This window comes from Lampetra fluviatilis, chromosome 16 (genome assembly GCF_964198595.1).
Source record: "Lampetra fluviatilis chromosome 16, kcLamFluv1.1, whole genome shotgun sequence".
In the NCBI taxonomy this organism is placed as follows: Eukaryota; Metazoa; Chordata; class Hyperoartia; order Petromyzontiformes; family Petromyzontidae; genus Lampetra; species Lampetra fluviatilis.
The window spans coordinates 8,884,311-8,898,548 of NC_136290.1; the positions used below are offsets into that span (position 1 = coordinate 8,884,311).

Here is a 14,238-nt window from a genome sequence, read left to right on the forward strand (position 1 = left end):
GAGTGAGTGAGAGGGTGAGTGAGTTGTTGTGACTCACAGTGTGGTAGGTGAGTGTGGGGGAGTGAGAGGGTGAGTGAGCATGTAAGAATGTATTATTATTGACGATTTGTGCAAATTACGTGAAAATAATATGCCAATCTGACATATAGGCCAACGGATTGAACAAACTTTACAAAGGAGACAAAACCATTTGAAACAATATGAGACACAACGATTTGAAACAATCAATAACTGATTATTGAATTGAATCACGGCCCGAACTTGTGACAATTCATCAAATTGCTGGTTGAGGTGGGGTGGTGGCTGGAATTGTTACATGGCTATTCCGTAAGCTCATAATCATCATCAGCCTTCATCAATCCGCTACAGGACAAAGTCCTCTCCGCGTCATCGCCACCCCTCACGGTTCCGCGATGCAACAATCCACACAGCAGCTGCACACGAGCCGATTTCATCCCTCCATCTCAGTTGGTGAACGTCCCATTGGATGCATTCCATTCCTTGGCTCAGCTTGGTCATAAATTTATAAAGTTTTGGAATTATTATATTGATCTTTGGATTCATGCCATGTGGACTGCTAGAATTATTATTATTATAATAAAAAAATACATTAGCCAGCACTAACACTGACCTGAAGTTATGTGCAATTAAACATAACTGGATCGTCATTTCGAATCGTTACGCGGTTTTATTTTTGCTGGACGTTGCTTTTGCAGGTAGAAAAACATTGAAAACGTTCAAAAAGTAAAATTCACGTCGCATTCTAGCCATGGGCTTTCAGCCGAGGGCACACATTCATTGCATGGCACACGCTGAATTTATTCTGATGCATGGCAGTATTACGGTTAGATTTATATTTAATCGCTCCCTTAAATATGGAGGCCTGCTCGACAGACCTCCTAATCCAGCGTGCACTGCATCACATAAATCACACTGGCATGTTTATTGATCAAGATTAATGCAACTTAATTGAACGTGATCTATTAAAAGGTTATCCCTTTTCCTAATGAATATTAGCCTGTTCCAAATCGCCTCAGTAATTAAGCGCTAATGCAAATGCCTGCTACCAATTTCATTAGCAGCCAGTAGATGTATGCGAGATGGCTCATATGCACACTACTGATCTCTGATACACAGCAAGTAGATTTTTCATCTCATGTGACCTTGAACTTGTTTTTATTTTGCCACGAATTACATATAATCATCAACAGCCATGATATATCCACTGCTGGATGAAGGCTTCCCCAAGCTGTAGCCATCTCCAAGTTCTCCAATGTAACAATCCAACTAGCACCTACATCCATGTCTTACATGTAGTCATTATTTTCAGCCCTTTGCCAGTCCACTCATAAATGAAGGCCTCTCCAGGATGTGTATCATCTTGGACCATACTTCACGAAGCGGAGTCAAAGTGGGTTGCTGAAGGGGTGGGGGGCATAGGACTGGTTCAGACATCACTGGCCAGGAAACACATTCCTGCGGAGGGAGCTGGTAGGAACGTTGGGTTGCACGGTCAATGGCCAGGGTCAACGGCGGCGTGGTGTATTCCGCAAATATGGCCGACTGTGAGGGCGGGCACAAGCCGGCGTGAGTAGGCTAAACGTTGAGTTTTATAAGGGCACCACGGGATGACCAGCCCCTCCCAGTCCCTCCCCACCCTCCCCACCCAGCCCCTCCCCACCCTCCCCTCCCCACCCAGCCCCACCCTCCCCACCCAGCCCCTCCCCACCCTCCCCTCCCCACCCAGCCCCTCCCTGCACGACAGACACAATAATCCCCTGTGGGCTGGTGTAACCAGGAGGTTCCTACCAGTATTAGACTCAGGTTATTGGGTTCATAGCACAATGTGCTGATCACTGCACCACCACTCCATGCTCCAAAGGAGCATGATAAACCAAATGCTGATGCAAGACCATTACTGCAACAATTATAATGGTGCAGTAAAATTCAAGAGGTTGATGGGGTCTTTATACTTTTAATTGTTTAGCCTGGGGCACTGATTCGATCAAATTTAATGAGATATTTAAGGTACGTTTAACACGTAGGCTTTCACAACCAATATCCATAATATAGGTTTTTTTTGGGTTAGATCGCTTAAATATAAATGTGTCGTTAAACCCGCCACCACCTGACACGTGGATTGTAAATGTTGTGGATTTGCTCTCCAACACACCGGTGTGCTGTACTAGTGACGACATGTTCTGTTTACGTGACAAACCTTACTAATTGGCTGTGTCGGGTGGTGGCGGGTTTAACGACACATGTATATACTTACGTGATCGAACCCAAACAAACAACTGTATGATGGATACTCTTTGGTTCTTTCGGTAAAGTCACCTGACTTTACCGAAAGAACCAACAAGTATGGATTCCTGCAGTCACGAAAGCTTCAAATCAAGATTGTGTTATGGATATTTAAGGTATGTTCACACATATTCTTAGGTTTTTTCGGTAAAGTCACGTAAGTACATCTCTTGAGGAAGGCCAGCGTCTCGAGAAGCCGTGACTTCTTGTCTCGTTGTCTGTTAAAAACTCTAACTGATAGGTGGAATTCCTCCCGTAGAGGGCATTAATTAATATCCTCTACGGGAGGAATTCCACAACGAGACAAGAAGTCACAGCTTCTCGAGACGCTGGCCTTCCTCAAGAGATGTACCTACGTGACTTTACCGAAAAAACCTAAAAATATGAATCCTTGCAGTCACGAAAGCTTCAAATCTATGTTCACACAGGCTAACTCGGGTGGCACATCTTTGAGTCCCAGCCACCCCACTGCGTAAACAAAGGCAGTAACTGTGCCTTTGTATGAACACTGTACTTGTTAAAATGTCATTCGCGAGTGGATTCTTGGGAATCAATACACGCTATTCCATCATTAATACATATCATAGCATTGTTAAATTACATAGAACAATGATTTTTTTTTTAATGGCGCCTGTTTCTTAGTCAATATCCGCTGACATTTGTTTTATCTTGACATCTCTATTTCCTCAATGGGGGTGTTGCGGTTAGCACGCTGTGCCACAAATGCGGCGGTCCGCTTTCGACTCCCACACACTGCTAACGTCAGGTGCACGGCAGTTACGAATCGCCATCACAGTGATCTAAAGCAATTTTAAAACACTTAACTTTTTAAAATGTTAAACTAAAACTAAATTTTTTATTTTACCAGATGAGGCCCACTGAGCCATATAGTTCATTTTCAGAAGCGAACTGGCCTAAATGGACAGCTCAACGAAGTGGCTTATCACGTGGAAATTTATAGCGGCAGCCAAATACTCAAAGCAATGTTTCTAAATGTGGAGGGGAACACCGGAGGACCCGGAAAAAAAATCCACGTCACAACGGAAAAAGACACGCAAAGTCCAAATATACAGCAGGCGTCAGCGTCGGGATCAAACCCACGACCCCCTGTATACGAGGCGAGGTAGTTAACATCTCCTAGCCACCGTGGCACCCCCATCGTTCTATTTCATCGTTCGTAATGTGCAGCGGTGGTGGCGCGGATGTTAGCACACTGCGCTGAAGACTGCTATCTGGAATGGAATCGTAAAACATTTCATCTGAATTGGTCGTTGAGCCGCATCGTACTCCACCAGCCCACATTGACCAGCATGGTGAAGTATGGTCAAACATTTTTAAATGATCTTCTCAATACTGGACAATTTTTGTAACTGTTTGGTACACGTAAATGTACAGTGCGGCCCTTTTCGTCAATACACTGCTGATGTGGGCCTCCCCCATGCCGTGCAGATTGTGGGTGTTATTTGACCATACTTCACCACGCCGGTCAATGCAGGTTGAAACGCACATTTATGGTAGACGTGAGGAAATAAAATTGCTGCACTCAATGAATATATGCATGCGCTTTATAGTGCATATAGCGATTGTCAGTATCACATTTCATCAGTGACCGATTGCAGAAGCAAGTAAAATGTAATGGGCTGTAGTGCAATACTCATACACATTAGTAGGCAGGGCATGCTGAGATAAAAAATACGAAGATCTTGCCATGAATATGACAAATATTAAAATAATGTTTCGCATTAAGATTAACATTCATCATTTTGCAGTTTATCTGGCTTTCACAAATTATAATTGGGGCTGCAAAGATAGTGAAAATTTCGACACATTCACCAAAATTACATTGCAGAAAGTGGCTGTTATCTAGCAAACCCCCGTAATGCGCCAGTCACCTAAGATAAATAATTAAAGTGTGGAATTTTTCAACCTTGGTGTCCTTTCCTTATTGAATCTATTCCTTTGTTTTCCCACCCGTCTTCTCGTATCGTATGCAATCAATCAGTTGCCTTTAATTTTGCCAGGCGAGCTCTCGCTGAATGTCATGAGTTTATTACTTTTTAAATAACATTTGGGGTGAATTAATTTGTAAATATACAAGCCCTTTTTTTTCTTCTTGGTTCTTTCGGTAAAGCTGTCTTTCCGACAGACCTGTTCTTCACCTGAAGACGGCTGCTTGCGTTGTGGCCGAAACGTTGTGAGAATTATTTTATTATGTTTTATTTTTATTATTTTATTATTTCCCTTCTACGTGACTTTACCGAAAGAACCAAGAAGATGAATCCCTGCAGTCACGAAAGCTTTAAATCGAAATACAAGCCCTTTTGTCAATTCTTCTTCTGGATGATGGCCTCCTCACGCTGTGTGGGTTGTTCAGGTCATTTGGCCACACTTTGCCATGCTAGTCAGTGTGTGTGTGTGAAGGTAGGTAAGCCTAGACATGGGAGCATAGTACATTGCAATGGATTTTGTGTAAGGTGGTTGACTAACAAAAGCACAATCCAGGCTCAAACCTGCTTAGCTTTCAAGATCTGACAAGATTGGGTGTATTACATGTGATTTGCTCATAGGCAGCAATTCAATTTAGATGTGTGCTCATTTTTAAATTGGCATTCTGGCCATGACAGATGCACAATGGACTCGCTGATATGAATGACATAACAGTATAACGTTGGGAATGTTTATTGTAATGCCTGATCAAACAATACTGGGCTACTGAAAGGAGAATAAAACTGTCAAACCACCTTTGGCACAGTGTTTAGTATTCGAAGCTAAGCTTGTGAACCAGACACAAATGTATACAAAACATTACAAAATACCATACAAGCAAAAGTGTTGCTTTTGTGCCATGCTTAAAAAAAAATTCAACCCTCTGTTGTACCACTGCTCGGATATCACAAACTTTTTGTGCACTTGTGTCTGTGTATGGTAATTTCTTATCTATTAGCTAATATATATTTTAATTGGCTTCAGGAATGCACGAATTTCACAGGAACACACACACACAGTTATGTTGTGACCTTCTCATTTTACACCATCGCGGGTACGCTCAGCCCCCACATTTCGCGACACTTTATAATTGGAATGGCAACCCTTGGACAAAGTGCCATAATATAATGAAGCAACGAATATAGCGTTTCTGTTCATGTTGAGAACCCTGATAAAGATTTTGCCAAAATTAAGGCTCGCCGTGGCTTGGCACTTTAGCTGCAATTTCATAAAGGCAGCATTAAAGTGCGGCCTAGTGGAAAGGGCTTTCATTAATGTTTACCTATAGGGTTGCCACCATATAGCAATCCCTCACTGGAAATTTAGCACGGTTGACTATGTACGATGCGAAAGAAGTTCGACTTACGTATAATCCTATGAAACGTTGTACGTTATGAGACCCACGGTGACCACAGCATCCTCTGCACAAAGTACAGTTATGTTTTGATTATCGTTGCTAATTACATTTTTCTGAAATGTTTTTTTATTGCTGCCAAAAAAAATTGAAATAGCAAACTCGGTCATTGAAGTTTCAAATAAATAGCTATCTTACCCATAAATTAATGCTCTGTAAAATGATTTATGTATTAATTGACAGCATGGCTGTTACATAACACAGTTTAATTCATTATTTTAATATCCTTAGTGTAACTGACAGCTTGTGAATTTTACGCGTCGTGGATTTTAATGATTAGAAAGACATATGGCAGGCTTAAATTGAGTAAACCGCAGTTAAGAAATCTTTAAGTAATCTCTATATGTACTGGAAGTACAGCAAAGCACAAAACATGCACTAAAACAGGTTAAATAAAACGACTAAGTTGTGTGAAACTGATATCGTGATAATTGTCATATTGTGAAATGTTGTATCATATTGACAAGAACATGATATCTTCTTCTTCTTTAGTGCTGCCTAACGGCGTGTGCGACTTCACGATGATATTGGTCCCGGTCTAGCACGGCGTGTAGAGTTTGTGCTGCTGTTGTTAATTGTAGCCATGTTTTGATGTTACTGAGCCATGTCGTTGTTGGCCGTCCTGGTCGTTTTTTCCCTTCGATTTTTCCTTCCAGGATTAGCTTTAATAGCTGGTATTTGTGGTCGTTTCGGGCAATGTGGCCTAGGTAGTAACACTTCCTGCTATCACTGCAGCTATTTATAATAAACTTAATTAGACAGACATGGTCTGATCTTTCCAGGTATTACAACTTCTTCGGCAGTTCTGCATATATTTATAAGTAAAGTTTGCAGTAACTGCTTACATATTTGCAGGCAGGTCCAGCGTGTGTGTAAGGGGATTATTTTTTATTTCTGGTGGTTAATTTGGCCAGACAGCAAGCCTCACTTTGCCTTCAAGGTCAGCATATATTTTCTCATTACCGGCCAGTAACACCCTATCAGGGGATGCTTGGGAAAGCGCACGAAATGGACAGACCTTGGCTCAACATTAAACTTCAGGGACTTCTACAGCAAAGACACATATATTGCTCATAATGACGACAACATGGCCCCAGGTTGTCTTCCGCCCCCCGCTCCCCTCCTCGCCCCCGAATCACACACACACACACGCACGCAGGACCTCGCCTGACCAGCTCGTGGAACGTCAAGCTAAGAAACGCGTGCCTCCGGCCCACGTGTGTGCACAGGTCATGCAGGGGGTGCTGATGGGCCGGCTGACTAAGCGCTTCCACGAAGGCAGCCTGCTCCTCTGGGGCATCGGCATCACGAGCTTCGTCGGCATCGGCTCGGTAAGACGGTCAACCCACGCCGACGCACCCAGGGAATGAGGCCGAGGCGGTGTGTAGGGATGGATGAAAGGATGTATGGATAAATGGACAGATGTACGTTGAGTTCAGTCTCAACAGTGTACCTCATTTAGTATTTTCCGCAGAAGCAATTTGGTTCATATACCTGCATGTATGTTGAACCTCTTCCGTATCCTACGTAGCCAATCGTTCTAATCGGAGGTGCATATACCTCGTTAACGGTGCCGCTACGAAGCTGCCACATTTCCCCTACCCCGTCTCTCCACCGCCACGTTGCGTTTCGTACATCCACATCTTTCAACACATCTGGCCAGACTGGAAGAGTAGACCAAATGCCCTTGAGCGTCCTCTCCCAGCGGAGGCCCTTCCACTCGCGGGCGGTTTGGTTCAAACAATCGCAACGGCCGCGGCCATCACCTCCGACAGCGCTGCCCTGCAAGCCTGCGTGCCCCGAGTGTGAGAAGAAATCGCAGGTCTGTTTTTAGTTGGATCGGCCAAGCGTGAACGTGTCTCGGAGTGTTGGAAGAGGCCACGGGCTTGTGAACGCTCGCAGCAAGGGAGCGTCGCGTCGAACCGCTGGGCTGCCGCTTGCATCAAACGAGCGCCCAGCCACATTCGAAACTGGAATTTCGCATTGGCCTTTGCATTAATGAAAACACTCTCACATTCACAAACAGAGGCGCAGTTAACAACAGATGCCTCTTTTAGCCGCAGATGACCGGGGAAATTTGTGAAATTCCCCTTAATGGCTTGCATGATCAACCAGATCTAACCCACAATTGTAAAAAAAAAGAATCTTATTTATGCAGGGTACATCTCTTGAGATGTATTTACAAAGATTTATAGCTCCAAGAATGATTCTCCATATATAAATTAGCTATGTAGAGGGAATTTGGCTTGCCCATAGATCTTGCTGATCTGTAGTGGGATTTGCTCTGTGACAGAGATTAAGGCCGCAGCTATGATTAAACGATTCCATGAAATGTTTACGTCTTATCTCATTTTGTAACCTTACTTCTTCTGTATGCCGAGCACAAGGGTAGATTGCAAACTCTCCCTCCCTCTCTGCAGCTGAAACTTTTGTCTGCAACTTTGACCTTGCAGAAAAAAAAACATAATCACATAAATACTTAGCGCTCATTTGCTTTCATATAAACGCCTTGAAATTTCCGTCTGATTGAATGCACCCAATTAGGTTGCCGCCACGAAGTAGTTGAAAGGGCTGAATGGAATGATTGCTTTTTTGTGGGCGCCTTGACAATCTACGTAATTGTCTCTCCGAAGAGATTGTTAAAAATAAATATAAATTTGAAAAAAGTTCACTCCTGACCGAGCGATATTAAACGCATGCGACACATTGGAGCACACCAGCCTGTATTTTAATAAACGAGATCATGGTAAGGGGACCTTAGTGTAGCCAACCCGGCTATAATAGCCTTCATCAATACATTGGCTTCTATGTGAGGCCATACCGCCTGATTGAATGTATGCTCAATTAAATTAAATATCCAGCCATTAAAAACTGTGCAAAGAATAAACAGTCATTGCCCCCTGCATAGAACATCATGGCATTCATGGAGAAACCCAAACTGTCCTCCATTGAAATAGGGGAAGTCTAATATAACTGTTTCCATGTATAAATAAAAATATAATTTTATCTTCTTGGTTCTTTCGGTAAAGTCACGTAGAATGGAAATAATAAAATAATAAAAATAAAACATTATTTTATTATGTTTTAAGAAGATGAATCCCTGCAGTCACGAATGCTTTAAATCGAAATATAATTTTAGTCCATCGGACCTCTTGCCTTAAAGACCAATATTACCCCGCAGCATTGATTTAAACAAGCCGACCCCTGGACTTGTTTTTTGACCGTTTGGGACTCATCAGCAGGGCTCAGGCTTGTTGAACAAACGGCTGCCGAAATGTCCCTCTCGTCGGGAGAAGCAGCGCAGCTGTGCGGTTGGCCCGAGGGAGGACATCGGCCCCGACGTCTTTAGGGGGGCGAGCGCTGCGGAACAGGATGCCCGCGCGCGACCCCACACACCTGCTCGGACGCTTTGCGGCCCGTCGTCGATTGGTAACCTGTAGTCCACCTCAAGTGGTATTCTTAGGTTTTTTCGGTAAAGTCACGTAGGTAAAAATTTAAAATTAATAAAAGTAAAATAAAAAATAAAATAAAAATCACGACGTTTCGGAGGCAACACAAGCCTTCGTCTTCAGGTGGAACCGTCACAGCACGATAGCTGTATCAAGTGAGAGAAATTCCAAGAAAACAGTCCTTGTATATATACTGGTTGAGGGTGGGAGGAGCCAAGGTAGGCCCTGAATATTATTTTTGTGAGGTTCGGTGCAGCTGAAGCACCTCAAGTGGGTTTGTCATCGCCACCGTTGGGCGTTTGGTGGCGAGCGGACAGTTTTATTCTCCTTTCAGTTGCCCAGTATTGTTTTATGCGGCATTACAATAAACATTCCCAACGTTATACTGTTATGTCATTCATATCAGTGAGGCCATTGTGTATCTGTCATGGCCAGAATGCCAATTTAAAAATGAGCACACATCTAATTTCAATTGCTGCCTATGAGCAAATCACCTGTAATACACTCAATCTTGTCAGATCTTGAAAGCTAAGCAAGTTTGAGCCTGGATTGTGCTTTTTTTAGGCAACCACCGTGAATATAACGTTACACAAAATCCATTGCAATGTACTATGCTCCCATGTCTAGGCTTACCTGCCTTCACACACACACACACTGACTAGCATGGCAAAGTGTGGCCAAATGACCCGAACAACCCACACAGCGTGAGGAGGCCATCATCCAGAAGAAGAATTGACAAAAGGGCTTGTAAATTTACACATTTATTCACCCCAAATGTTATTTAAAAAGTAATAAACTAATGACATTCAACGAGAGCTCGCCTGGCAAAATTAAGGGCGTCTGCCACAAAGAAGGCTTCGGTTACATTGAGCTGCCGTCGCCATTTATTTATTTGACGAAAACTTTTTTTAAATCCTTCATATTAAGTTCACTTGCTTGCTTGCGCGCTTACGACCGTGCAAATCTTTCGGTCGTTTTTTAACCCACTTCCCGTAATCCAATCAAGCTGACATTTTGCACACAGACTCGTTGTGCGTGACAATTTATTTTCGTGAAAAATTTTTTCCCAAAATTTTACACTTTTTAGGGGAATTTTTTTTATATTTAATTACCAATTGCTTAATGGTGGCACGCAATCATCTGACCCATAGGTGGCAGCCATCTCAAGCCAGAGGACGAGAGGACTCTAGCCGCCACGCATATAAAGGATTTATAGTGAAAAACTTAGTTTTTACGGGTTAATTTTTTTCATTTCCCCTCGGTGTTCAAATCTTTAACGAGCTGCCCGGCCTCTCGTGCGGCCTTCCCCACGTCTGCGCTGTTGTTGTTGTGGCGGTGATACATCGCATCTTTTGGGGCGGTTTCGGTGGTGGCAGCGCTCAGCGCAATTTTTTTTTCCGATGCGCGTGCAATTTGCGGTGTCTAACTTGATGGGGTTTTTAATAGTTATCTCCCCCCCCCGCCTTTGTTAACACGAATGCAACCAAAATAAAAGTTTTGAAAAAGCTTCATTTGGCTCCAATTACATTCCTGGCATTTTAGGCACCAAAGGTCACGGTAAACGCTGCTCTTACCCGCTGCAGCTGTTCTCTGTGCTCCGTGTATTACGTGTGCTCCGAGGCAAAATGGTATTGTAAAAATAACGCAATAATCCGATAACGGTAACCGCAGCAAGATCATCATTGTTTTTTTTTGGGGGGGGGGGGTTATTGCGTATAAGCAGGTCACACTGAGCTCCAACGTTTAATCGCTGCTTCATGAAGATCAGCACAAAGAACATTGCATACTTAATGATATTTTTTTGCTACATCTTTTAAAATTAAAAAAAAAAACTCCTGTGGTTCATTTGTGTGCGTGAGCCAGAAACGTAATGCTAATTAGTCGTCTATCATTTTATCAAGTATTTTATTTTTAACAGATTAATTTGCAGCGGCTTCATTACATTCGTTTCACACCCACAAGTATGTGTCTGTGTAGAGAAGCAGTTTGTGTGGAGAGCAGGAGTGTCCTGCGAATCCGGTGACCCGAGTACGATCCCCGCTCACAGCCAACACCACTGACGAATATCTGAAATGGTCATGGGCCTCACCTAGGTCCACTCAGCCTCAAATGATTAACTGGTGTGTAAACATCGCCACTGGGGAGACAAAGGCAGCTTGGCGTGGTGCTGGCCACCCACCCCCTCGTGTGCCGTGCCGGCCTCCATAGGTGCTCGTTAGCAGCACTTGCCCCAACAGTTTGTTAAGGCTGTACGGGGGATCTTTGTCTATGTGTGGTGTCGTAGTTCGGGCACTGTGCTACAGGTCCGTTTTCTGTCTGTGAATACTATTGAAGCTTAGCCTTAAAATCATTGAAGGGTTGCCACCTTTGAATATACGAAAGTATTGACAAAGAGCAGGTTAAAAAGGAGTTGTACTATTTCACAGTTATACATCCGCACAAATAAGTGTTTGGGAGAAAGGGTGTCAAATCACGCAATTTGAAGAGCAAAGACAGTGCCAAGGAGTACTGACATTTCATTTGATATATATAGCGTCTAAAATGTGTACGGGTGACCCAACAGTGGTTTCCATGACTATTGGAAATCAGGGTCTTCTGGCCCAAGAACGGCGCAGTTCTATCACCTTGCTCAATGAATAAAGGTCCGTGATTTCATCCCATCTCCTCATATCCACACCCACCAGGCCACCAACCGCTTTCCCTCCATACTAAGTTGCACAACGACGCATTAATTCATTAATATTGATTGCTACGTTCACGATACCTGCATTCATATAGTGCGCGTGAGAATCGATTGTTTAAAATGTATGTGTGTAGCATCTTTAGAATGAGGGGGCAGGGTCCATTCCAAATGCCACCAACATTTATTGAATGTCTGTAACAATAACGGATGAACACTCTTGTTCTTCGCTTACTGCTCAGGAGCACACACTGCCAATGGCTTGCATGCAGTGATGTTTCACTGCCTCAAAGGGCAGAGAAATACAACTTACATTCACTCAGCATACACTCTACACATGTCTATAACCGCATAAGGCACCACTGTTTCGGCACTTCAGGGTCAGCAATCTCTAAAATTCGCATGGAACAAATAAACACTACACATTTTTTTTGCACATGTCATAAAAAAGAAATAAAACCATCTTTGCAATGCACTGTACATCAAATTCTTCATAGGCAAAAACCTATAAGGGCGTCTCTGTATTACAATTATTAAATAACAAATTAACCTCATGGCGGTATCCCAGGGTACCATAGTACCCCGGCTCTCGCATAATGTCCGTGATGCAGTCATGTTTAGTCTGTTGATGGTCGGCGACGCGGCAATCGACTCATCTCGACGAGCTGTACACTACGATGCACCACCACTACGGTGCGTACGAGCGTTCAGGGTTTCAGCGCAATCGTCCTCGCTGTGTTTGGACACCGCGGAGTGTGGCACCGATTTCGGATTGATTGGTACCCCAGCCGCGGAGTGAAGTACACCCCTGGAAAAAAATAGTGTCCCAGAAATAAAATATGTAATTGCCTCAGCCCATTTTGTATTATTTGGTACCCCGGGGTACCGCCATAAGGATCATATTTGGAACTCAGAGAGTGAAAACAATATTTTCAACTCTTACCTTTTCCACATTTCCCAGTTACGTTACAATGACCACATCAATAGCCACAATCAACACAATATAGTGCTTAACAAACACATTTGCGTAACACTTTTATACCCCATCCAACCGTCATAACGCTTTCGCAAATCTCAGTCAGTTGACTTTAATAACGTGTGTACAACTCATATATGTCAAAATATGGTGACTAATATTCGTACTGTTAGAGTCCAGTTCACGTCCTTTAGGAGCACATTTGCACATGGCCTGCATGCAGTGATGATGCTTCACTCTCGAGGTGTTTACAGATGAGAACTACTGGCGGGACCTGAGCACTGCAGTAATATTTTTTTTCTGATGCCTCTCGCTCTCGTGTTTATATTCGTCCAATGCCTTCCTTGGTAGCTGTGCAATATTCCTTGAGGAACCCTGTACTCCTTCTCTGCAATGTTGATGTTTTTGTCTTTGTTTTGTTCCTGCTGCTGTGCTCAACGCAGCCAGGGAAAACTGGCCGAATGGGATTATATTATCAATGTAACAAATTCAAATCAATATTCTATGGGTCTTTCGGTAAAACCACGTAGATAGAAAAATAATAAAAATATATATATCACGACGTTTCGATCGCAACACAAACAATCGTCTTCAGGTAAGAGGAAGAGTAGGACAACGATTGCTTGTGTTGCGATCAAAACGTAGTGATATTTTTTTTATTATTTTTCTATCTACGCGGCTTTACCGAAAGACCCATAGAATATGTATTCCTGCAGTCACGAAAGCTTTAAGTAAAAATTCAAATAAACCCGAGCTCACATTCAAACGATGGCCACTATTCTCTTTCGATTTAAAGCTTTCGTGACTGCAGGGATTCATCTTCTTGGTTCTTTCGGTAAAGTCACGTGAAGGGAAATAATAAAATAATAAAACATAATAAAATACAATTCTCATCTTCTTGGTTTTTTCGGTAAAGTCACGTAGAAGGGAAGTAATAAAATAATAAAAATTTAGCATAAAACAATTCTCACGACGTTTCGGCCACAACGCAAGCAGCCGTCTTCAGGCAAAGAATGAGAACCTGTCAAGCTGGGAGCTTATATCTACGCTGAGTTGGGGGGGGGGTGTAAGAGGAGCGCCTTAACAAAGGGATGTGCATATCACATATGTATTTTATTGTATTTTAAAATACAATTTTTTTTATAGTATATTAAAATACAATTCTCAATTGTATTTTATAATGTTTTATTTTTATTATTTTATTATTTCCCTTCTACGTGACTTTACCGAAAGAACCAAGAAGAAGAAGAAGACACTATTCTCTTGTTGTGTATGGCAGCAGAATGTTCAGGAGCTAAATACCAATGTTGAGGTCTGCTAGCCACGAGAAACCTTCAGGAGAGAGTTTGTGTGTATCTGCGCTATTGCTCCGTTGCAGAGCTCAGACGTATTGTTACAGTTGCATCGCCACAATCGCACTCATGTGGCT

General features: G+C 42.9%; 1 protein-coding gene across 2 annotated transcripts in view; it reads left to right on the forward strand.

The window, feature by feature from the left end:
- SLC67A1 (solute carrier family 67 member 1) overlaps window positions 1-14,238 on the forward strand; it is a 141,922-nt gene that overhangs the window by 112,520 nt on the left and 15,164 nt on the right. For both annotated transcript variants that reach the window (XM_078863623.1, XM_078863624.1), the window contains one exon: window positions 6,934-7,035. In XM_078863623.1, the coding sequence (XP_078719749.1) occupies window positions 6,934-7,035 (102 nt within the window). The remainder of the gene's footprint in view (window positions 1-6,933; window positions 7,036-14,238) is intronic.